The sequence below is a fragment of the Mus caroli genome, unplaced genomic scaffold (assembly GCF_978045245.1).
Source record: "Mus caroli unplaced genomic scaffold, Mus_caroli_1 scaffold_7, whole genome shotgun sequence".
In the NCBI taxonomy this organism is placed as follows: domain Eukaryota; kingdom Metazoa; phylum Chordata; class Mammalia; order Rodentia; family Muridae; genus Mus; species Mus caroli.
The window spans coordinates 145,755,314-145,780,345 of record NW_028227262.1 but is presented as its reverse complement, the minus strand read 5'-3'; the positions used below and the strand labels follow the sequence as shown (position 1 = coordinate 145,780,345).

Sequence of the window (25,032 nt, the reverse complement as noted above, 5' to 3'; positions counted from 1 at the left end):
GTTTGTTGTTATTTCTACTACCGCTTGCCACCCTCTGTAACTTCTGCTCCAGTATTGAATCCCTTCTGTATTATAATTTGTTTTGTGAATTAGTTGGGTTTTTTATTTGTTTTTATAGATTCTCAGTTATCAGTTACTTGTCTCTTCTGCTTCCTTTAAGTGCAGTAGCATTTCTGAGATACCATACTATGAGCTGTATCTTTTTGTCTTCTCTGTGTATGGCCTTTCCCGATGTAAAGCTTAGCTAAGTGTTCACCTGGTAATTGTACATTGGCCTCTAAACTGCATATTAGTTGCTGTATCCATTATGCCTAGAGTATTATCAGAAGCACTAAAGAGACAGTCAGAAAATGTTTTTGGCTTATTAAATTATTCTGAAATTTCTAATTTTTACCTTTTTTAGAATACATAGAAATCACTAATTGGTAGTGTATTTTGTTTGATATCTGAACATTAAATATTTTCACTCTACTAGTTAAGTTTCCTCTTCACCACTTTCTGGATAATTCCGCTTCTGTCTACTTCATTAGTTGCCAGATACAGAGGGGGTTAAAAAAAAAAAAAAAGGTGACCTTGAATGAAGGGTGACCTCTGCCATGCAGCAGGCTGAAGAGCTTAGACAAAATGCTTGACCCTTCTAGTCTCTGCTTCTCTACGGGGATATAAATGCCTGCTCACAAGTCTGGTTTTATCCCACATATAATGTTGTTAGTTAGCACAGTGTTTTTGACATGGGTCAAAATCAGGAGATTTTTTTTTTACAACTGTTTATTCAGCCATTATATTATAGTGTATACTTTTTAGCATTACTGAATTATTTGGACTATTTATCTGAATATTTCATTCTTTTTTTAGTTGTTGGTGGTATATTTAATATATTACAAGTCTTATAGCATTACTTACAACATCTATTTTTATATAGTTTCACTTTTTAAAAGACAGCTATTGGGAGTGGCAACATTTAGAATAAAAACCAATAAAATAATTAATTAAAAAAGTAGTTATTGCCTATTGTTCTAGGAGAATTTTAGAATAATTGTTTAAAAGAAAAATTCTTGTGACTTTTGGCAGGAGTTTCATTTGACATATATAAAAATTTGAACAAAACTGGTCTCTACTGGTTAGTCATACACTTGGTTCTACTACAATCAATGTACTGATTTTTTTAAAATATATATCCATATCCATATATATATATACATAATTTCATTAGAGTTATTCCTTGTTTATTAATGGTCTGGAATTTTTATAGACCTTTTTAATATTTAGTATGTTTCCAAGTGAAAGTTCCCCATTTTATAACACTTTTGCAGGTAATTGTGAAGGCTATCATTTTTTATTTATTAGCTGATAATTATTTTACAGTTTTTCATTTCTAAATATACTGTATTTGGGTTTCTAAATAACCCCATGCATTAATGCATGATTTTTGTCATTTGTAAGAGTATAATTTTTAAAAAAGGATATTATCTAATGTTTAATTATATGTGTGTATCTATTTGTGCTTATGTGCACCTGAGAACAGGTATCTTTAGAGGTCAGCAATGTGGAATCCCTTGAAGCTAGTTATGAGCCACTGGGACATTGGGAATAGACCTTGAGTTCTCCGCAAGAGTAGTATGGACTTTTCACTGAGTCATTTCTTTAGCCCAGGGCATCATTCTTATCTGTGTGTGCACTTATGTGTGCCTTTACGTTAGGTAGAATTTAACACAACTTTGCCAAGTTGTATGAGATTATGTCCATTACTATTTTTTAAAAATAATCATAGGACTGTCTCCATTAGGTTACTTTAAAGATTTGACTGTTGATCTAAGTAGATAGATGTCATTGAATTAAAAATATACTCCTATCTCATTTTAGTCTGTAACTAGAATAAATTTACTTATTTATTTGTGTCTTACAGGATGTTCAACTAAAAGTAAAAACCTACTTGCTTGGAACTGATTTATCTATATTCAAATATGATGATTTCATCTTTGTTCTGGATATTGTCAGCAGGTAGTGTTTGGAATACTGACTCCTGTTGCATAATTCAACCATAAAAATTAAAAGAAATCAGAATGAGTTTTCTGCATAACTTCTTTATGTAAGAGGATATAATCATGCATGACTGATGGATCTGGGCGTGAAGGATCTTTTTAATTTTTTTCAGATACATAAATTTCTATTAGGTGTGCTTGTTAAAGAACCTGGACAATTACTTGTTTTTCTTTTTTTGTTTGTTTATTTCTTTTTTTTATAAGGATGTTCTAAAACTTACACTTTTCTATCCAACTAGGTTGATGCAAGTTGGAGAAGAATTTTGTGGTAGCAAGTCTGAAGTGTTGCAGGAGTCCATTAGAAAACAAAGTGTCAATTACTTCAAGAACCACCATAGGTAAGAGATTCAGCAAGATGTAATAAGACCATTTATCTATGCTTTCTTTTGTAAGACTGGCTAATTTAAAGCTTTTTTTAACTTTTAGTAAATAAATTTACTATGTCTCTTTTTAAGATAGTTAGGGATACTTCATCAAGAATATACTAGAAAGTATTCTCATTATTTATTCCTTGTAAATATTATTATTATTTATTTATTTATTTATTTATTTTTGGATTGGGTAGAACATACTGGAGTAAATACTGAACTGGTTTCTTTAGAGGTAAAACTTTAGCATCAGATCAGGGTTACTGAAAGATTCTAGTCACTTCTCTGTGCCTGCAGGTGTATTACACAAGGAGAAAGGGCATGAGAACAGTGACCAGTCGTGGCAGCACTCAGTGGTGTGAGTCTGCTTCCAGGAATGAGAAGGCCTGTAGCTTAGTGGGTGTGCTCCTCAGACCTCAGCTGCAAAACTGAGATTGTGTGCAGTACTGCTTGCTGAACCGTCACTACAACCCGTGTTGGAAAGGGTGATGAGGTGGTGGTACATGAGTGCAAGAAGATGCAAAAAAGTGTTTCCATGCCAGTGTGATCATGTGCCCAAGTTGTACCAGACAGCTTTAAAATGTGTTTTATTTGGAAAGAGAGGGAGAGGGAGAGGACGAGAAAATAAGAGCACAGAGAGGGAGAGGGAGAGGACGAGAAAATAAGAGCACCACGTCATAGCACGCGCACAGAAGTCAGAGAACAACTTACCAAAGGGAGTCTGGTCTCCTCCAGTATGTGAGTTCTAGGGCTTGAGCTTGTATTGTCCAGCCTGGCTGCAAGCACCCTTACCTGCTGACCCCTGTTACTACTGACACAGTTACCTGCTGACCCAGTAACCTGCTGACCCACATTACTGACCCCTAGATCACTCTGGATATGAGCCAGGTTCAAGTTGTATCTTTATATGTTTTATCATCAATTATTTATAGATATATTTTCATTCTGAGATTTTAGTTTTTACAGCTAAGTTTTGATTTTGTTATTCTAATTTGGAGCCTCATAGTTTGAAATCCTGCTTTCTATTTATTGTAAATACCTTCATACAGATATAATGTATCATGTCATTAGAGAGATTATTTGCCATCAAACTATTGATAAATTATTAAATATATTTGTGTTGAAGAAGAAAAGATTTTTGATAAAAATTGGAGAAAAGTCCATAAAAGAGCCAAATGTTTAGCTTTCTCTACCAAATGCCTACCTCCCCAAAGAGTGCTTTGTATCCAGCCGGATAACTGGAAGACCTTTTCCCTAGTGGCTGGAGGTTCGGGCATTGTCAGATGTTGATTTGGGGAATGATGGCCATTATGCATTGTACTGTTGAGACTATTAAAGTGTGTCTGCCCTCTCTGGTACCCAACTGAAGGAACTTTTGATTTACACTCTGGTCATGATGTAAAAGCCCCATGAAAGTTTATCTTGCAGAAATCAGAGAATCTAGAAACAATTACCATTTCCTAAAAAGTCAGCAAGTTTCAGGGCTGCTGGTCCTGCTCTGCTCCTGCTTCTCCTCCTCCTCTTCCTCCTCCTCTCTGCTATGCACACTCCAGTGAAGTTTGCTTGTCAGGCCAAAAGGCCTGGAAGCACTCACGAGGCAAAGAGTTTCACTGAAACTCACCTCCTGGAACTTTGGCATTCTCATAATCCATATATTCATACCCTATCCCTGCGTTAGTCTGGTATATGGATCCACGTGCTCTCTTAGTATTATCTTCTTATAAGTGCCTTTTAAGACTGAATTCTGACATAGCTAAGCCTTTGCCAGTGTTCCAATATCCCAGAAAATTCTTGAAACCAACAAACAAAATTCAGTAGGAATTCAGTAAGAAAGTAAGTTACCTATTCATCATTACAAAGGACTGAGCAGGAGCAGCTCAGGGCTGGTCTGCAGAGTGTTTACTCAAGACAGCAGCCAGCCTCACCAAAACAGAGGAATACACAATTGGCCTAGCTAATAGGTGGGCTTACCATGAAAGAGCTAGGGAATCCCACTGATACAGAAATCTTCAGTACAGGCTACATTGCATATTAGAAGCAAGTTGGTTAATTCTTCTGACAATTGGAGATCTCCACAGATACTTAAAAGTTACACTCATACAAGAAATTATCAGGGCCCAGGAAATAGGGGGGTTGTGGTATTGCATTATTCATGAGAAGGTCTGCTAGAGCAGAACCTCTGGTGGTCGGCTTAACAATAGACTAGCTTTACACCTGGCTCCCTTCTTAGTGGCAGCAGCCTGGTCCCCGCCTTCTTTTGATGTATACATTCCTTTTGTATTGTGTCACTGTAACTTGGTGGATGTATCTCTCCTGGTTTCTTGTTATTCTTCTGTATAAAAAGTTTGATGCTTGACTTGACAAATTACATTCAGATTCTACAAAATCTCCTGTGTGAATCTGTCTGTCATTTTCGCTGACTCCTTGCCCACCTGCAACTAGAAACCCGTTCCACGCAGACAAAGGGACCCAGAGGGTCCACAGCACTTCTCCTACTTCCCCTTCCCCTTCTTCCTTCCCCCTTCCCCTTCCCCTTTCTCTCCTTCCCCTTCCCCTCCCCCCTCCTCTTCTTCTGTTTTCTTGGATATTTTCTTTATTTACATTTCAAATGTTATTCCCTTTCCCAGTTTCCCCCACCTCCCGGAAACTCCCTATCCTATCATCCCTCTCCCTGCTTCTATGAGAGTTTTCCTTCACCCACCCACTCCCACCTCACCGCCTTTAATTCCCCTACACTGGGGCATCTATTGGGCCTTCATAGGACAAAGAACCTCTCCTCCCATGATGCCTGACAAGGCCATCCTCTGCAATTTATGCAGCCGGAGCCATGTGAACTCCTTTGCTGATGGCTTAGTCCTTGGGAGCTCTTAGGGGACTGGTTGGTTTATATTGTTGTTCTTCCTATGGGGTTGCAAACCTCTTCAACTCTTTAAGTCCTTTCTCTTAACTCCTTTATTGGGGACCCCACGTTCAGTCCAATGGTTGGCTGAGAGCATCCACCTCTATATTTGTAAGGCTCTGGCAGGGCCTCTCAGGAGACAGCTTTATCAGGCTCCTTTCTTGGCATCCACAATAGTGTCTGGGTTTGGTAACTGTATATGGGATGAATCCCTAGGTAGGACAGTCTGGATGGCCTTTCCTTCAGTCTCAGCTCTACACTTTATCTCCATATTTGCTCCTGTTAGTATTTTGTTCTCCTTCTAAGGACAGAAGCACCCACACTTTGGTCTTCCTTCTTGACCCTCATGTGGTCTGTGAATTGTATCTTGGTTATTTGGACCTTTGTGGCTAATATCCACTTATAAGTGAGTGCATACCATGTGTGTTCTTTTGGGATTGGGTTACCTCATTCAGGATTATATACTCCAGATCCATCCATTTGCCTATGAATTTCATAAATTCATTGTTTTTAATTGCTGAGTAGTACTCCATTGTGTAAATGTACCACATTTTCTGTATCCATTCCTCTGTTGAGGGACATCTGGGTTCTTTCCAGCTTCTGGCTATTATAAATAAGGCTGCTATGAATATAGTAGAGCACCTGTCCTTGTTATATGTTGGAACATCTTCTGTGTATATGACTGAGTGGTATAACTGGGTCCTCAGGTAGTCCAGTTTTCTGAGGAACCACCAAACTGATTTCCAGAGTGGTTTTACCAGCTTGCAATCTCACCAACAATGGAGGAGTGTTGCTCTTTTTCCACATCCTCACCAGCATCTGCTGTCACCTGAGTTTTTTATTTTAGCCATTCTGACAGGTGTGAGGTGGAATCACAGGGTTGCTTTGATTTGCATTCCCTGGTGACTAAGGATGTTGAACATTTCTTTAGGTACTTCTTGGCCATTCGATATTCCTCAATTGGAAATTCTTTGTTTAGCTCTGTACCCCATTTTTTAATAGGGTTATTTGATTCTCTGGAGTCTTAACTTCTTGAGTTCTTTGTATATATTGGTTGATAAAGATCTTTTCCCAATCTGCTGGTTGCCATTTTGTCCTATTGACAGTGTCCTTTGCCTTACAGAATTGGCAAAATTACTTTGCAATTTTATGAGGTCCTATTTGTTGATTCTTGATCTTAGAGCATAAGCCATTGGCATTCTGTTCAGGAATTTTTCCCCTGTGTCTATGTGTTTGAGGTTCTTCCCCACTTTCTCCTCTATAAAGTTCCGTGTACCTGGTTTTATGTGGAGGTCCTTGATCCACTTGGACTTGAGCTTTATACAAAGAGATAAGAATGGGTCAATTTGCATTTTTCTACATGCTGACCACCAGATGAACCAGCACCATTTGTTAAAAATGCTGTCTTTTTCCCACTGTATGCTTTTAGATCCTTTGTCAAATATCAAGTGACCATATGTGTGGGGTTCATTGCCGGGTCATCACTTCTATTCCATTGATCTTACTACCTGTCTCTGTACCAATACCATGCAGGTTTTACACTATTGCTCTGTAGCACAGCTTGAGATCAGGGATGGTGATTTCCCCCAGAAATTCTTTTATTGTTGAGAATAGTTTTCACTATCCTGTTTTTTTTTTTTTTAATTCCAAATGAATTTGTAAATTGCTCATTCTATGAAGCCACAATTATGCTTATACCTAAACCATACAAAGACCCAACAAAGAAAGGGAACTTCAGACCAATCTCCCTTATGATGATTGATGCAAAAATACTCAATAAAATTCTTACCAACTGAATCCAAGAACCCATCAAAATGATTATTTACCACGATCAAGTAGGCTTCATTCCAGGGATGCAGGGATGGTTCAGAATATGGAAATCCACTCTATAAGTAAACTCAAAGAAAAAAAAAAACACATGATCATTTCATTAGATGCAGAAAAAGCATTTAACAAAATTCAGCATACCTTCAAGTTAAAAGTCTTGGAAAGATCAGAAATTCAAGCCCATAACTAAACATAGTAAAAGCAGTATACAGAAAACCAGTAGCCAGCATCAAACTAAATGGAGAGAAACTTGAAGCAATCCCACTTAAATCAGGGACTAGACAAGGCTGCCCACTCTCTCGCTATTTATTTAATATAGTACTCGAAGTTCTAGCTAGAGCAATTAGACAACAAAAGGAGATCGAGGGAATACAAATTGGAAAGGAAGAAGTCAAAATATCACTATTTGCAGATGATATGATCGTATACTTAAGTGACCCCAAAAATTCCACCAGAGAACTCCTAAACCTGATAAACAACTTCAGCAAAGTGGATGGATATAAAATTAACTCAAACAAATCAGTAGCCTTCCTCTACTCAAAGGATAAACAGGCTGAGAAAGAAATTAGGGAAACAACACCCTTCTCAATAGTCACAAATAATATAAAATATCTTGGGTGGAACTCTAACTGAGGAAGTGAAAGATCTGTACGACAAGAACTTCAAGTCTCTGAAGAAAGAAATTAAAGATCTTAGAAGATGGAAAGATCTCCCATGCTCATGGATTGGCAGGATTAATATAGTAAAAATGGCCATCTTGCCAAAAACAATCTACAGATTCAATGCAATCCCCATCAAAATCCCACACAATTCTTCATAGAGTTTCAGGGCTTCTTAGGCGCATGTGCAGAGCCTGCTTTTCTTTGATGAGGCTGTACTGTGTTGTCAGAACTGGAGAGAAGAGGCTCAGGTTCTTGCCCTGTGGTGTGCCAACTCTCAGGTAGTGGGCAGGTGTGCAACCTCTCAGGGCTGTGACTGGACCAGTTGTAAAGTGAGGTGGCTAGGACTGGCCTCCATAACTGTTGCTTTCCCAGTTATCCTTTCTTCTTGCTACATTTTATGTAACAAAGACTACCACAGGTGAAACAGCAAAAAGTGGTTGTTGCAGATTTTTTCCCTAATGTTTAAACCAAAGCCTAGACCTTTGAAGTTTATTTATTGAGTATAACATTTCTAATGGTTGTCACTTAGAAAGTGTTCACAAAAGCCACTTGGGAACAGTTCCTTCAAAGGCAAGATTAACTTGACAGGCAGCTCAGCAGCAATACCAGTGTGCACACCTGTATTGACTAAAATTACTCGAGACAGGGTCTATTATATGCCTATTTTTTTCCACCAAATTGTACTACATAAACACAGAAAAAGTGTTCAAGGTTCAGCACCAATACTTTTTTCAGCATGTGTCATGATAGCAAAGACACCTTATTATCTGGGAGGCCAAGAGGAAGGCAGTGGCAGAGATTTCACTGAGACACAAGACAAGTTTGTCTGCATGGAAAAGCAGTGTGAAGGGCAAGGCAGAGAGTGCTGTGGCTAGGAGGCTGCAGGGAGTGCAGCAGCCAGTTGGAGCTGGAACAGCTCTCTAGGTTCACCTACACCAGTCTGTGTGTGTAACAGTGCAGACTGCTGCCATGTTTTACTTCCTGCCGCCCCACCGCCAGAGCTTTAAGTCACTCAGTTTGTGGTGATTTGCACAGGAAACTAGCCTGCAGACAGAAATTGCTTCCTTCTGTGGTAGCAATGTTTAACATTTGGTTCTGCGGTAACTTTAACATTTTGAGAAACGGAGGAACTGTTTTCTAACCCATTAGTCACAGCCCTCTTACATTTGTAGTGGTATTGTATGGGGCTTCTAGCCTTTCCACCCTCTTGCTTAGCTTTCTCTCCTTTTGCTTGTAACTGTCCTAGTAGATGTAAGTGGTATTTTGTTGTGGCTTCAATATGCATTTCCTTAATGAATAAAGGTGCTGCTAGCTTTATATGTGCTTATTAGCTCTTTGTATATCTTCTGTGCAGAAGTATGTCTAAAGCTTTTCCCCATTTTAACTGGATTATTAGCCTTTTATACACACACACACACACACACAAAGCCAGTCAGGCTTTAACTGAAATCTGCCTTTCAGTTCTCAAGTGTCTATTTGATTCTTGGCTTTAAAACTGGTTGTATTTATTCAAATAAAGTCTATGTTACTCAGGCAGCCCAGGACCTAGGATTGATAATTCATCTGCTTCAGCCTTGTGAGTGGTATAGCTACAGGCATAGATCTACCATGATGTCTGGCCTTTTTGTTATCATTGAAACTATTTGAAATACATAACTTGAAGTTGGTAGTGATGATACCTCCAACAGAGCCGGTTCCTGGCTCTTTTGTGTTTCCATATGAAATTTAAGATTTGTTTCAATTTCTGTGAAAAATTTTGTTGGAATTTTCATAGGGTTCTGTTGAACCTGTCAATTACTTTTGGTAGGATGACCATTTTCACAATATTAATTCTCTTAAGCCATGGGCATGGAGCATCCTTCCATCGTCTGAGATGTTTTCAGCTCCTTTGTTCATCATCTTAACTTTTTTCATTGTACAAAGTATTGTTCACTGCTTGGTTATGTGTATTACAAAATTTCAGGGGGATGGGGATAGTAAACTTCACCGTTCTGTCCTTGATTCTTTCTCAGTGTTTTTGTGTGTATGTATGTATACACACACACACACACACACATATGATAGCCACTAATTTTTTAAGTGTTTATTTTGTAGCCTATAACTTTGTTGAGGATATTTATCAGCTGTAGTCCTTGCTCAGTTAATCCCAATATTTAGAGCTGTTCCTCTTTTAGGTCCATCTGTTTTCTCTTCATCTTCAAATCTGGGCTTCTTAAAAAGTCTAGATTTTGTTTTAGCATGGTAGCAACAGCTAATGAAATACTGGCCTTTTATTCAAATAGAAGAAAAGCTTTGTTTTTCTGCATCTTCCTATATAATGTCATGATGACTTAAGACATAAAGTGAGACCAGTAGTATAAAAAAACCTCATGAAATGTGGACAGTTAGTGGAGTATCCAGAGTGTGAGTGTACTCTGGGCTGTTAGTTGGGTATCTGATGTGGGCCTTTAGTGGAGTATCTCGACTGTGAGTGTACTGTGTGCAGTTACTGGAGTATCTGGAGTGTAAGTGCTGTCCTGCCAAGTGTTAAGTGCATTGTGGTGCTAGACACTAAGTCAAAGAGCTGTGAAGAATAATGATTACCTTGCTATTTTTGCTTAGTAGTCGGACACTTGACATATTTATGATACACTAATACATAAATATTTGTATTTATATAACCCGCTAGTTGTTTCTCTATTTTGGCATTGGTGCCTGATTAGTTAAGACAAATTTAAGTGCATGAGTTAGTGACAGGTTTTATATCAGGTCCTTAATAATATTTCTCACCTCATTTTTACATTGTGGTAAAAATATTTAGCTTAGTAAATATTTGACATATTTTGTTTTGTCTCAAGGAACATAGGGGAGCTAACAGAAGCCAGCTTTTGTAGTTTATTGTGCTAATCTGAATGAGTTGTGAAAGTGATTATGATGATGGTTTTGTTTCCTGAGTTCATGCGTTCCCTGCCCCTTTCTTCCTTTCGACTGTTCGTTTTCTTTTCTTTAGGATACGACTTGATGAACTGAGAATGTTCTTAGAGAATGAGACATGGGAGCTTTGCCCTGTTAAATCAAATTTCAGCATCTTGCAGCTTCATGTAAGTTTTTCCTGTGAACAAAGAAATGTGTATTCTAGTTACTATTTGAGCTTTTGTCTTAATAGCAGAAACTTATGTGAGAGCATTTATAAAGCAACCAAAGTAAAGAACAGTGCCAAGCTTCAATCCATGAAAGGCATTCCTAGCAGGCCCTTTTGTAGGAATTATCCACTGATGGGCCTATAAAGCTCCCTTCTTTCCAAAGCTTATTTTACATGCTTCAGTCAGCTCTTGCCAAAACAGTGACAAGTACAGTGCATTTTATTTTGACTTAAGAAGAGAATCCACTGTTTTATATAATTTTTTTCAGAGAATGAATTGGCTATATCTTGGTACCATGTGATTAAAAATGCTTATTTACAGACGTAAAATACTAGTAATTTCCTAAAGAGGATGGATGGGCACTTAAGTTATAGCACAATTATCAGATTTGCTGTATTGACAAAATGCTTCATAAATGAAAGAGGCACTTATAAGAAATACTAATTTTTACTAGTTAATTGGAGTCTTTGAAATGAAATTTGTGAAAACCTGTTTAATTGGTTTAATTGAAATACAATAAGCACCCCTGTGTCCTTACTCCATGACCTGAAAGTACAGTGTGGTGAGTGGCTTCCTTCAGATGGAGTGGCTTTCTAGAACCATTAAAACAAAATCTGCTTATATTTAAAGAGGACTTAGCAGCATTTTATATGAATGGATGTTTTGCCTTATGCATGTTTAAGTATACATGTGTGCAGTGCTTGTGGGCAGCCAAATGACAACATGGACTCCACTGAATCTGGAGTTAGAGGTGATGGTTAGCTGACTTATGGGTGCTGGGACTTGAACCTGGGTCCTCTGGAAGAGCAGCTAGTGCTCTTAACAGCTGAGCCATCTTTGCAGCCCTACATTTTCTTTGAGTAGACATACTGTCTTTATGTTAGGTGGATTCATATAGTTCTATCATAGTGCTTTCCTAATATGGCAGCAGTAAGAACACTAACAGTGGTAATCAGTACATGCTCAAGGACAGCAAAACTAACATAAATTTTAATTGGCAATAATGAAATAACATTAAATTAGCAGAATCTATGAGTTCTAAAATAGTTATAATCCTTAACATTTAGAATTTTAAGTTTTAACATTAATTTTGCTGTATGTAAATAATTTTGTTAACAGATTGATCATGAATGGATTGATCATGCATGGTTTTTAAATTTTAATTTAATTCTTTTTTATTAGTAGTACTAGATATTTTCTTCATTTACATTTCAAATTTTATCCCCTTCATTTTCCCTCCGAAACCTCCCATCCCATCACCCCCCCCCCCACACACACACACACACACACACACACTAACCCACCCACTTGTGCTTCCCTTTCCTGGCATTCGCCTACACTGGGGGATCAAGACCAAAAGCCTCTCCTCTTCATTGATGTCCCACAAGGCCATCCTCTGCTACATATGCGGCTAGAGCCTTGAGTTCCTCCATGTGTACTCTTTGTTTGGTGGTATAGTCCTTGGGAGCTCCAGGGATACTGGTTGGTTCATATTGTTGTTCCTCCTATGGGGCTGCAAACCCCTTCAGCTCCTTGGGTCCTTTCTCTAGCTCCTCCATTGGGGACCCTGTGCTTAGTCCAATGGATGGCTGTGAGCATCCACTTCTGTATTTGTCAGACACTGGCAGAGCCTCTCAAGATACAGCTATATCAGGCTCCTATCAGCAAGCACTTGTTGGCATCCACAATAGTGTCTGGGTTTGGTGACTGTATATGGGATGGACCCCAGGTGGGACAGTCATTGGATGGCCTTTTCTTCCATCTCTGCTCCAAATTTAGTCTCTGTATCTCCTCCCATGGGTATTTTGTTCCCTCTTCATCCACACTGTGGTCTTCCTTCTTCTTGAGCTTCATGTGGTCTGTGAATTGTATCTTAAGTATTTCAAACTTCTGGGCTAATATCTACTTATCAATGAGTGCATACCTTGTGTGTTCTTTTGTGATTGGGTTACCTCACTCAGGATGTATTTTCTAGTTCCATCCATTTGCCAAAGAACTTCATGAATTCATCACTTTTAATAGCTGAGTAGCACTCCATTGTGTAAATGTACCACATTTTCCGTATCCATTCCTCTGTTGAAGGACATCTGGGTTCTTTCCAGATCATGCATGTTTTAATGTATACTTGGTATGATAGTAAGAGAACATTCAATAGAAACATGTTGTTTCCATCTAAGCAAGCCTTATCTTTTTTCTTGAAATGGCTGCCTTGAAAACTATTTATAACTTAATTCATATGTATTCTCGAAAATTTATTTAAAAAATCATGTTGTTATATCAAACACTTGTCTAGATTTATAAAAATAATATCATGATTTTCAGGCATCATGTTAGATGTGACTTAACATGTAGTTGAAATTTAGAAAGAGAACTAGCTGAGACGGAGACACAGTGTAATGATGGAGTAAAGATTTCAGTGTACATGGTAGAAATTTAAGACATTGCCCTTGGACCTTCTAAGACTAGCATTACTATTGTTAGGTATAAAAAGGGATTCTTTTTGTGGCAAGCTGTCCAGTCAGAAGGTTTGTGCTTTAGGGGAGGTTGGGGATCATTTGGATCTTTTTTTCCAGTAAGCTGCCACCTGGAGCTTGGCACCCAGCCTCCCCAGCCTGCTGCATTTCCTCATTCTGTAACGGAGGATTTGGGTCAGGCTTGCATCTTTTTAGCTTCATCATTTTTTATTTCTCCAATCTAGATGATTTCTTTACTTTTAAAGATGAGGAAATTTAAGTATTTAAAGAGAAGGCAGGTGGCATTTTATAGTAGTTTGAATATAGCAGTCTAGGAGCAGAAGACACATGACCCAAAGGTAGTTTAGTACTCTTAGCTTCTGGGTCTATAGTTACAGATACTGACATAGTAAGGTTAGATTGGCACCTGATACTTTCCCTGTAAGAATGGCTTACATGGTCCAAGCGTGAGGAGGCAAGAGTGCCCCAGCAGGTGCTCTTGTGAAATGTTATTGTGGGTTACAAGTGTCTTCCCAGGGTTCCTGCTGCTGTGCCATTCAGATTTCTTGTCATTTCAAAATGTGTCTCTGCCTTCCCTTTAGGGAAGGCCAGCGTTGCTTGGCGAGGCCGTTCTGACTTAAGTAATACTGTTGACTGAGTTGTCTTTTAGAACAGTTATGCCTTCCCAAGATTGCGATCTCAGACACCTTGCAAGATATAAAGGTCTTGAAGATCGCGAAGATCATGCTCCCCTCCCCACTTCTAGCTCTACATTTACATTTCATGGATATGTTTGTGTGCTCGGGTTTTGTTACTTTTCTAACAGCCCCTTGGTCCTTTCTGAATGTTAGGAGTTTAAATTCCTGGAACAGTCTCGCTCCCCGTCAGTTTCACCTAGTAAGCAGCAGTCGGCAACTTCTTCAAAGCCTGTGACTTTGTTTGAGCAGTACTGCAGTGGTGGGAATCCATTTGAAATACAAGCTGACCACAAAGATGAAGAAACTGAAGATGTCTTAGCCTCTAATGGGGTATGTGATATTTTTAATATACTTCTTGAGACAGAAGTGAGTTTTCTCTTTAAGTGTTCTGAAGTGAGTTGTTAGTTTGCTGGATTGCTTATCTGTTAACCACTTACATTCTTGCTATATGTTGTGTCCCTATAGAATGTCTTGTGAGATAATGACTCTACAGTGTGCTTATTCACAATGCTGTCCCTGTTTGTGTAATATTCTTATCAGTGTATTTACCTGCTGGTAGTCTATCTCCATGGACTATTCAGGTGACTAGCAGACAGCTGAGGGAATAGTGCACCCAGGCTTTTGTCCTGACTGCACTCCTGAGTAACCAAGTCAGAATTTTTTTTCCATGTTCTTTCTTCTGAGAGTCAGTGTTCTGTTGCGTGAAAAGACACCATGACCATGGCAACTCCTGTAAAACAATGTGTTTAGTTGGGGCTGGATTGCAGCTTTAGAGGGTGGTTATGTCTTGGTGAGGAGCATGGTGCCACGAAGGTAGATATGGTGCTAGAGAAGAGCTGAGAGTTCTACCTCTGGAACTCAGGCAGGAGAGAGAGACACTGGGCCCGACTTGCGCTTAAGCCCACCCCTAGTGACACATTTCCTCCAGTAAGGTCACACTTCCTAATTCCTCCCAAGTGGTGCCACTCCTGATGACTGAGTATTTAAATACCGGAACCTGTGGGGCCATTCCTGTTCAAACAAACACAAAGTTTGTGCCTTGTTGCCTGGCAGGAATTTTAGAGAAGGGATTTAGAGAATTGTGATCATTTAGCAACCCTTCAAGCAGCTTGAAATGATATTAAATATAGGTACTGTTTAGTTGGCGGGTAGAATTTCAGTGCAGTAACATCCCTTCAGTTCATTCGCTGTGTGGATCTTGACAAGTTATTTTACATCTGTGCTCCTGGTCTGCCCATATTTGCAATGCCTGCCTCGGAGTCTTTTGTAGCAACATCATCCTTTGGCCCAGGATATAACTTGGTATGTCCAGTTGTTCTCCATAATTTCTAAATGAACCTACTATAGAGTTGATGAAACCAAATAAGAATTGTTTAAGGTCTGAGAACATTTATTTCTTTTATTTTTCTATTTTAGTTTTGTAACCTATTTTGGGCAGATTTTTGAGACAGGTTTTTCTATGTGGCCCTAGTTGACCACACTATGTAAAAGACTAAGCTGGCCTCAAACTTACAGATATCTACCTGCTTCTGCCTCCTAAGAAGAATTCTTGTCTGAACATCTGTATACAGGGAACTGCCATGCTATTTCTTCTTATTATTAGTGCAGAGTCTAATCTTTGCAGATATATAGCCTTAAGTCCTTGAGCATCTGGGTCTGTGTCTTGAGTAAGGCCTGATGCTGGACCTCAGTAATAAACAGTAAGTAGTTGACTTTGGGGCACATATTTCTTTCCATTTGATACCACGTTTTTCTCCTCTGCTGAATATAGGGTTGACTTAACAGGGAACAATCTGTGGTCAGAAATGCAGAATGCTAGCCAGTATTTAGTCATGGCCGAGTCTGACGGGATGAGGACAGCGCTGGTACCACTCTCCCCTTGCTTTGCACTGCCCTTGTTCTGCTGGCATCAGTCCATAGTGCTACAGGGCAAGGAAGATGGTAGGAAGGAAGCCAGGAAGGAGCCTCTCCAGAGGCCAATGTGTACTGAGTGTATCCATGAGCTGAAGTAGGAGCACTGGAGATAGAATTGAATCCTCAGCCTTGGAAAGAGTTAACAGCTTGAAAGTAAATATTATAAAGCCACTGGAAGATCTTAAAACACACTGTTCCTTCTTTGAGGCCCAGTGAAGTATTAGTCGTGGTTGTGAGTATTTCATTTACAAGTACCTGATACATAAATGATATTTTAATTTTTCTTTCTTTTGGGCTAGTTAAATAAAGTAGGATGAAAAAGAAAATGAAAGGAGAGTTTCCTGCTAAAATGCAAGCTAAATTAAGAACTTTCCTTTAGCCATTTATTAAAAGTCAAGTACGTTTTTGTGTGAGACCTGGTGTGCCCCATGTTGCATATCCTGCCGTGTTTTCCTCAGTATGAATCTGACGAGCAGGAGAAGAGTGCCTACCAGGACTATGACAGTGACAGCGACGTTCCTGAGGAACTGAAGCGGGATTACGTGGACGAGCAGACCGGCGACGTGCCCGTGAAGAGGTAACTACTGCCCTGGATGGGTGGTTTTTAGGCTCCTTTGAAGGTTAAGAAAGAACAAATTTAAATTAAAAATTTAAAGTATGGCAGCAGTTAACGTACATTAGAAAATGATTTCTGAAAGACTTTAGCATGCAGGTTTTTCCCGTAACAGAACTTTCAGGAAAAAATAATAAAACACTTCCATGAAAGTACTTGAGTTAAAGAAAGCCTCACTAGGTGTTTCACACATCAGTTTATTTAATGGAATTGGACTGTTATCGTGTCAGAGATTTTAGTTGATTCTCCTCACCTAAACTGGCTTAAATATATCTTTTCTTTCGACTTATATAGTATTTGATATTATAAAAATTATTCTAAATTTTGTTCATTCAGTCAATGGTTTTGTGAATTCTTCTGTCCCCTACAACACTTTCCATGACAGATACCGAGGGACTACTTTCTTTTTTCACATATGTTCAATGCATAGGATAATAACTTTCATTATGACATGGTTATGCAAATTTATCATTGACATTGTTTTTTTGCAAGATTCTATTTTTTGTTGTTGTTTTTTATTGAGAATTTCATGAGTTACTACATTTACGCCATTTCCAGCTCAACCTCTTCCCTCTCTAACTCTCCTCATACCTCTCTGCACTTCCTCTCAGACTCATGGCCTCTTCTTTCATTATGAGAGAGGGAGGGAGGGAGAATATGAATGAATGAGAATGTTCCGTCCATTGATTGATCATTGATAATGGATTTAGGGCTGACCACTTAGGATTTGATTATCTGGGATTAGGATTGTCTGACAACAGTAGACTAATTTCCCTCTCTTAGCAGCCGTTAATTAATTACCCTTATCTCTTCATCTAGCAGAGGGTCGTATCCGATTTTTTTTCCACTCATAGTCTCACTTATTTATAAACATAACAATAACATGATCTGGTGAGATGGGTTAGTGAGGAACACTAGTCCCCAGGCATGGTGACCTGAGTCTAAGCACAGGTTCCACCTAGTAGAAAAGAACCAGGTCCTGTCATTGTCCTCTGACCACCACACATGTACCTGGGCACTCACACCACTGCCACCCCAATCCCCAACCCTAGAAAGAAATCTAATTAAAGAATAAAAAAACTACAATTACAAGCTAATCTCTTTTCAAATATGTCTTTGGGGGCGGTGGGGGGGGGGGGTAGGAGAAGGTCTGAGACAGGGATTCTCTGTATATCCTTGACTGTTCTAGAACTTACTCTGTAGACCAGGTTGGCCTCAAACTCAGAGATCTGCCTACCTCTGCCACTTGAGTTCTGGGGTTAAAGGCATGTGCCATAATTGCCCTGTCTTTTTTCAAATCTTAAAAGTTACATTATCATCTCATGCAAACACTGAGCCCAGTCAAAGAGTGTTCAGGCATTTTTGTACAGATCTGTTAAATACAGCGTCTCTTCTAATTTTCTAATCTTTCAGAGTGTGTGTTTGATTTTCTAGTTTCTTGCTAGTAATTAAGTTTTGTTTTATGATAATCTTTACTCTTCAAACTATAATTTTCTTAAAATTTTGTCACCTTTATCCAGTTCAATGAGCCTGATTTTTATATTGAACTAAATTTATTTTGGATACTTTTAGTTAATACATACACACATTCACACACACTAAATGCTAGATTTAAGTATATTACACCTAGTTAATAATTGATTTACTTAGAATTCTGTCATAATTCTTTCCCTAATAGTGAGTTATCCATATAGTTGTAGCTATTTTGATTGGGGAGGTTTGATTTTATTGGATTTTATATATGTACGATATTAACCAGTCTTTGAGCTAAATGGGATACTTTTGCTGAATTTATGCATTGGATATGTTTAGGAAATCCTTTGGCTAAAAGGAAAGCTCTGTTTTTAACTGAAGTGGACATGTAAAGTAGTGGCTGCTCTTACAAACTTAGATTTTCCTTTTTCTTAGCTATAAGTTTACTTCAGTGCCATGGTGTTTTTCTGGGTTAGGCTTTGATTGGTTCACCGTTGCATTAGCAAGCTCCAGTGCTCGTCAGGCTTGATGTTGTAGCTGAGCTAGAGTATGCTTACCTCTTCTGGCCTTGTCCTCTGCCTCTGTATTGTATGTGGCAGCGTAATCAAGTTCCAGTCATCTCTCAGGAGACTGTTTTCTCTGCCTGGCATGTAATAGAGCCCCTTTCTCCACACCCTTTTCAAAATATTTTTACTAACTTTCTGAGAATGCCATTCATCTATTCTGATTGTATTCATCCTCCTCTATCACGTTTTAAAATGCTCTTCCACTAAGTTATGCTTCTCCTTTGAGTCAGTGTCACCTCCTCACCCCATCCTCAGACATCACGTCTTCTCTTAGTCCCAGTTCCATAGAGGGTTTTTGTTTTTTCATAAGTTTCTGGAACCTGTAGATCTGATACATTTGTTCCTACATGTACAGCTTCCATAGGAAAACCTTGTTTCAGAAGTGTTATAGATTGTAGAATGCTTGCCACCCCCAGACCTGGCTCATAGCTCCTGCCCTGGCTCAGCCGCTCACATCAGGCAGACAGGAAAAGCAGCTTATCTGCCCAGGGGACTCACCAAAACACTAGCCACTAGCCCTCTAGGAATGTTCTCCAACTGGGATAATCTAGATGAGCCCTAGGACCCAGAACTTGAAAGAACAATTACTTCATCAGAGTATCCCAGGAGTGAAAAACCTAGCAACTGAGGAACTTAAAGAAAGAGGAGAGCAGTAAATACCTGAGTGAAGTGGAAAACACGGATGTAAGCAGACTAGAATGACGAAGACTGGGAGAAGTGAAAACTGAGTGCATTAAAGAGAGAGAAATGTTAGCAAGAACTCCCGGTGATGTATTAAAAGTGCCTATGAACAAATACATTTCTAGAACTTCGTTTCTGCATTATTTCTCCTCTCTCTGGGCTCTGAGTTCACATATGCATAGGATTTCAGAAATAATTTGTAGTGAGTGGGAGCTAGCTGATAATCTGAGTAACTTCCTGGTAATTAGACTGCAGTCTAACGGTGCTTCTCCTTTGTTTTCTATGTGAAGTGTTTCACGAGAGACCCTTAAGAGCAGGAAGAAGTCGGATTACAGTCTAAATAAAGTGAATGCACCCATCTTAACCAACACAACACTGAATGTAATAAGGCTTGTTGGTGAGTAGCTGTGCCTTGCTGTTTCTTAAATATCACATTAGTTACATTAGTTTATTTTAGTTACCAAATTATTTTTACTTAAATTTCTTTGTGTGATTATTTCATGTTCACAGGAGTGAAGGATTTAATACTTTTTCACATCAGTGCTTCTCACCTTATAACGCACGGAACAGCAGTAATCAGATAGTAATGTTGGTCCCACTTTTTCACTTAGCTGCTTAGTATCATCTCTTCTAATTTGTCTGAAGCATTGCAGGTGACTGAGTGAGAGGTCTGTGTGTAACGGTAATAGTGCCAATCTCACAGCACAATATTTTTCAGTTTAATTGCCTCATAGAGCTTCCCAGCCTTCCTGCCAGATACACAGAGTGAACAGAGATTCTGTTCTTCTCAGACAGGAAGGTTTCACAAAGAAAATGTTCCCATTGTAGGAAGTGTCTCAGATGAGACCTTTACAGATGTCACCATAGGCCACCAGTGACAAATGCCATCCTAGAGATACAGCTCCAGGGGCATATCAATTTTTAATGTGGGTATTTCAACATCTTGCATTCTGTCAGACTTCATATTTCACATAGGGCCATACATTCAACAGGTAAGTTTGAGATTTCTCTCACAGTGCTGTCTACACCAATCAGGGAGTTTAGCAGTTGGCTACAAGAATCTCTATATTCTATTTTTGAAGGTGCCTTTTATCTACTGCCTTGTTTTAACAACCTCGGATCTGATGAAATAGATCTGTGCTATTTAAGATAATTTCCAAATATCATTAATGAACATGATAAGATGTACAAAATGCTTTAGTCCTACCATAGAGAACCTGTCATATTGACCTGAGAAGAAAAGGTATACATTTTCATGCCCCAGAAAAAAAGACAAGATTCTAAAAAGCTATTCTGTGGCTAATTATTATCAGGGTAATTAGCTTTTCTTCTTTTATCCAGGAGAAGTAACAGAATAACTCTTTCGAATTTGCAGACTCAGAATTGGACAGGTCTGAGAGGTTGTCTGGTGGAAGCCCACAGAATGAGATTTTCTTTCAGTAGTGCCCGTAATATATAGTGCCTGTCAAGCAAGCCCTTGCTTCCTGACTCACAGACACTCAGAGCACATTATATCACAAGGCTACTTAGTCGACTATTAGACTGATCTAATTGCTAAAAATCTCTTTCCTGTGTTGAATCAGGTCCTTTAGATACTCTGCCTAGAAGATAAAGCATAGATGTGTGATTTTTGTCCTCCAGTATTATCATGGTCACTGTTCAGACCTGTGAAGGTAGTTTTCTGTCAGTCTTCAGTCTTCTTCATGCCTCCCACTCAAGCCCACTTAACCCTCACCCCTGTGGTCTTCAGTGATTGATGACCTAAACTTTGTAGGAACCTTGTTATCTTTCTTAACACCTTTGAATATACTACTTAAGATAGTTTGTCTGGTTTTACTGAAGGTTAAACTAGAGACAGCTTTTGGCCTGTCAGTGGCAGAAAAGTGGGTGGTGCTGTTGTCATAGTGTAGGTACATAATACTCTGGGGATGGGGACACAGGTAATGAGAACACTGCAGCTGGCAGTCAAATATAAGTGGTTGTTTTTAGTCATACCTAGTTAAAGTAGCTAGAGGAGTCATACTGTATTTTATTCTAAAGGATTTATTACAGTAAAAGAAAACAGGGGAGGCTATGTGTGTGTTTATATGTAGTATACTACAGTATATATAATACTATATATACACACATATAAAATATGCATATAACATAAATACATATAATTCATTCATAAAATATAACAGGCTAATATGTTTCCTGTTAAATCCAAGCAGCAAACACAGTCCTAACCTTCTTGGTTGGTGTAGGAAATTGAAAAAGATAGGTATTCTTCTGTGTCTATTAAAGAATTCCATTGCCCCCACCCCATCTTAGTTTGTGCATATACTTAAAATAGGATTTGAAGAGAGCCACTCGAGGCCAGGGGCAGAAGGTAGGGATTGTCTTTAACTGCTGAATGCTCGAAGACTCCAAGCTGGCAAAGGCAGTACTTCTCCGTGTATAAATAAGAGAAGAAAAGTTAGTGAGGCTCCCTGTATCATAGGCTAGGTACAATGCCCACTGATGCAGAGGAGAAATGGCAGTACAAGCCCTGTGAGCAGAAAGGCATGTGTTCTTGTGAGAAGCTTTTAGGGATGAATCATGTCTGTCTCACTGGACATAGCTTTGGCACTCATGGGTCTGCTCCTTGAGGCAGCTTTTACTTACATGGTGGACAGATTTGAAGGGCAGGAGATATGTTGGCAGAATCTATACTAACAACAGAATACACAGTAACACCTCTGCAGTTAGCATGAAGGCAGAATCCATTGGTCTGAGAGACATTGAGGCAGACTGTGGCTGTGGTGTGGGTAGTGTGGGGTGAGAACAATGGACTGTGATCCAGCCCTGCACTGACATTCTTTGTCACCAGCATCTTTGCTCATCCATTTGACTACTGAAGATTTTCACTTGAAAGATAATGTGTAAAAGTGGTTTAAAATTAAGATGCCTTCAAGCTTAAATACTTTGCAGTCCAGGTCCCCTTCCTTAGAGAAAGCACCCACTTTCTCCTGGTTTGGGGGGGGGGGGTTTGTTTTAAGTGCTAGTGTGCATTTCCAAGAATGTTTAGTGTGTACCTCCTCTCTTGATTGTTTTTGCTTTGGTTTCAAGACTAGCTCATACTGTGCCTAGTGTTTTGTAGCATGCCTTTTCCCCATTGTTCATGTAACATGAGGTTCCGCTGAAAATGGACTAGGTGTGGTCCATTGCAGTGGGTTCCTCTGTCACTGAAATGCCCTAGGTGTGGTCCATCGCAGTGGGTTCCACTGTCGCTCTCCTTCGTGCTCCTGATGTGCACATATGTGTGGCTCAGCTTACCGACTTCTCAGCTTCTGACTTTGAACATCTGTCGTCTCATTTGACATGACATGACAACGAAGGGCACAGCAGGTATCTTGGAAGAAATCATTTTTTTTTTTGCTCGTGAAAATGCAATTTTATAAGTGCTTACTCTGTCTGGACTAGAGAATGTACGCTTGATTTTCTTTTCTTTTTTTTTTTTTTTTTTTTTGACGCTCATTCTTGATTTAACTGCAGAGGCTTGATAGTTTGCCCCTCTGCCAACAATCTGGGAGACTCTTCTCAGTGTCTCCAGTGCTGTGTATCACATACTGACGTGCCTGAATGTCTAATAGGCTAAATGACATATCATTCAGATAATGGATTCAATATGCTTGAGTTCAAGCATCTTTTCATATGTTTAAACTATACTTCTGTTTATTAACTCGTTTATACCTATTACTACTCTTCTATTAATAAAGTTATATTTTAATGTTTTACTCTTCTTTTGAGCTTTTCTGCTTTGTTTTTGGGCAATTTTACCTTTGCATATGCTTCATTCACATATGCAGATGTACACATACATGTACATACACATATGCATGTGCACACATGTATTGATGTAGTTCAGATTTTATTCTTGCTTGTGCCCTTTGATACTTAAGCTCCTACAAATAAGAATCAAGACAGGTGTCAGCATCTATGTGTAGCCCTCAGCCAAGTACGTTTTCCTTTTGTAGATCTCCAGCATCTGTAAAAGCTTAATGTTTACAATTGTAACTCTTAGGGAAGCCCTTTTCCAGTGGTTTCCAGGCATTCGCTCCACTCTAAGTGCGTCCAATCCCTGTGCATTTCCTCACCTACACAGGAGCTGTGGATAGAGGAGTTAGCCAAAGCAGAGTGCTTCATGTCTCCTGTTTGTAGGTCCTGGCCATGCTGATATTTGGCTTTTTTGTCCTTCTGGATATGTCCTCTTCCCAGGGCTGGAGGTGTGAAGATTGCTTTAACAAGGTTCCCGAGAAGCTTCTCCATATCTTTAGATTTCCGCTTGCTTTCTTTTATGCAGTTCCTTTAGCATGTTCCTTCCCAAGCCGTTCATCATAATTATAACTTTCTTAAAATGATACCAATAGCTGAGATTTCTAAGCTGTGTATCATCTGTAACTATTTGATGTCTTATGAATTCTTTATAATTTCTGTCTATCCTTCTTAAATAATTGAAACTCTTATTTGATGCATCTGGGAGGTGGGAGCTACACGGAGTGGAAAGGCACATTATTACAGAAAGGGTAAAAATAAAAAGTCCAAAATACCAAAGAACTCACACACACAGGATCTGGCCAGACCCAAAAGGAAAACAGAAGAAAGGGAAAAGAAAAGTTACCTCTCTCAGAGTCAGGGTTCAGAAAGGTAGGCAGAGTCCTAAAGCCCCGTGTTGGGCTGTGCTATGGCTTGTGCAGGAAGCCTGGGAGGGAGGAGTGTATCCCTCATTCAAGACTAACTCTCCCCCAGCTTCTTAGCACTGGCCATGGTGAACCTGCCTTTTTGAGTGGGTCCCGTGGCTACGTACTTGGATTTATGTTTAGGGAGGCTTGAAATGTTGAGTCTCTTTTCAGGCTAGAGAAATAGTTTAATTAGGCCTCCATAATAGCTGTGATCAAGCCTATCACATATTCTCCCTTATGAAGAGGTAACACTGAAAAATCACTTAGGAGATAAACTGAGGCTGAGGAATAGACATAACCGATTTCTAATGAAAATCTGGAGATCCATTTCCAAAACTGTCTACCAGACAGAGTCTGGGTTACAATTTCCATTCCTACTGTGACATAGAGCCTCAAGCAGGGTATTCATTTAGAGAGAGATGAGAAAACAGAGCTGTCTTCTGGCTCTCTTAGCCAGAGAACCAAAAACATCATGGAACTGCTGCCCTGTCCAGTGCTTGCTCCTGTTCTCATCTGTCTCCCCTCTGAAGACTCCCTAACTGGCATTTAGGCTGCTATCTTACTTTTTCAAGCTCAATGGGATTGCCAGATATGACACTGGGGATACCTGTCCAGAGGGGCTATCTAGGTGACCCTGAGAGTAGCTTAGTATTCCCATTTGTCTAATGAGCAGGTATAGGGATGAAAGGGTGTTATTGGCTGGTGTCTGGCTAGAGATATGAGGAAGATAAAGGCAAGAGAGGACTGTGGAGAACTGAAGTTGGAGCCCTTTGAGCAGAGGACATGGTTCATCACACTAGGAATAGGAAATAGGCATGTGTTAATGCACTGGCTTACCATTATAAGACGTAGGCAGAGAACCAGGAGACCCCCGAAGCTTCTCAGAGGTTTTCTTTAAGGTCCACTGAGAATTTCTGGATGGGCTTATAAGACATCAGTCCTTGGGTATTTTTTTTTATCCCTTTGGCCTCCAACGTTAAACTAGAAAGTGATAGTGTGCTGTCAGGCACT

General features: G+C 39.3%; 1 protein-coding gene across 1 annotated transcript in view; it reads left to right on the top strand.

Annotated features, from left to right (window-relative positions):
* Vps50 (VPS50 subunit of EARP/GARPII complex) overlaps window positions 1–25,032 on the top strand; it is a 106,518-nt gene that overhangs the window by 61,814 nt on the left and 19,672 nt on the right. The window contains exons 15-20 of the mRNA XM_021164267.2: window positions 1,907–2,001; window positions 2,282–2,380; window positions 10,788–10,878; window positions 14,225–14,401; window positions 16,444–16,562; window positions 19,609–19,715. Of these exons, the coding sequence (XP_021019926.1) occupies window positions 1,907–2,001; window positions 2,282–2,380; window positions 10,788–10,878; window positions 14,225–14,401; window positions 16,444–16,562; window positions 19,609–19,715 (688 nt within the window). The remainder of the gene's footprint in view (window positions 1–1,906; window positions 2,002–2,281; window positions 2,381–10,787; window positions 10,879–14,224; window positions 14,402–16,443; window positions 16,563–19,608; window positions 19,716–25,032) is intronic.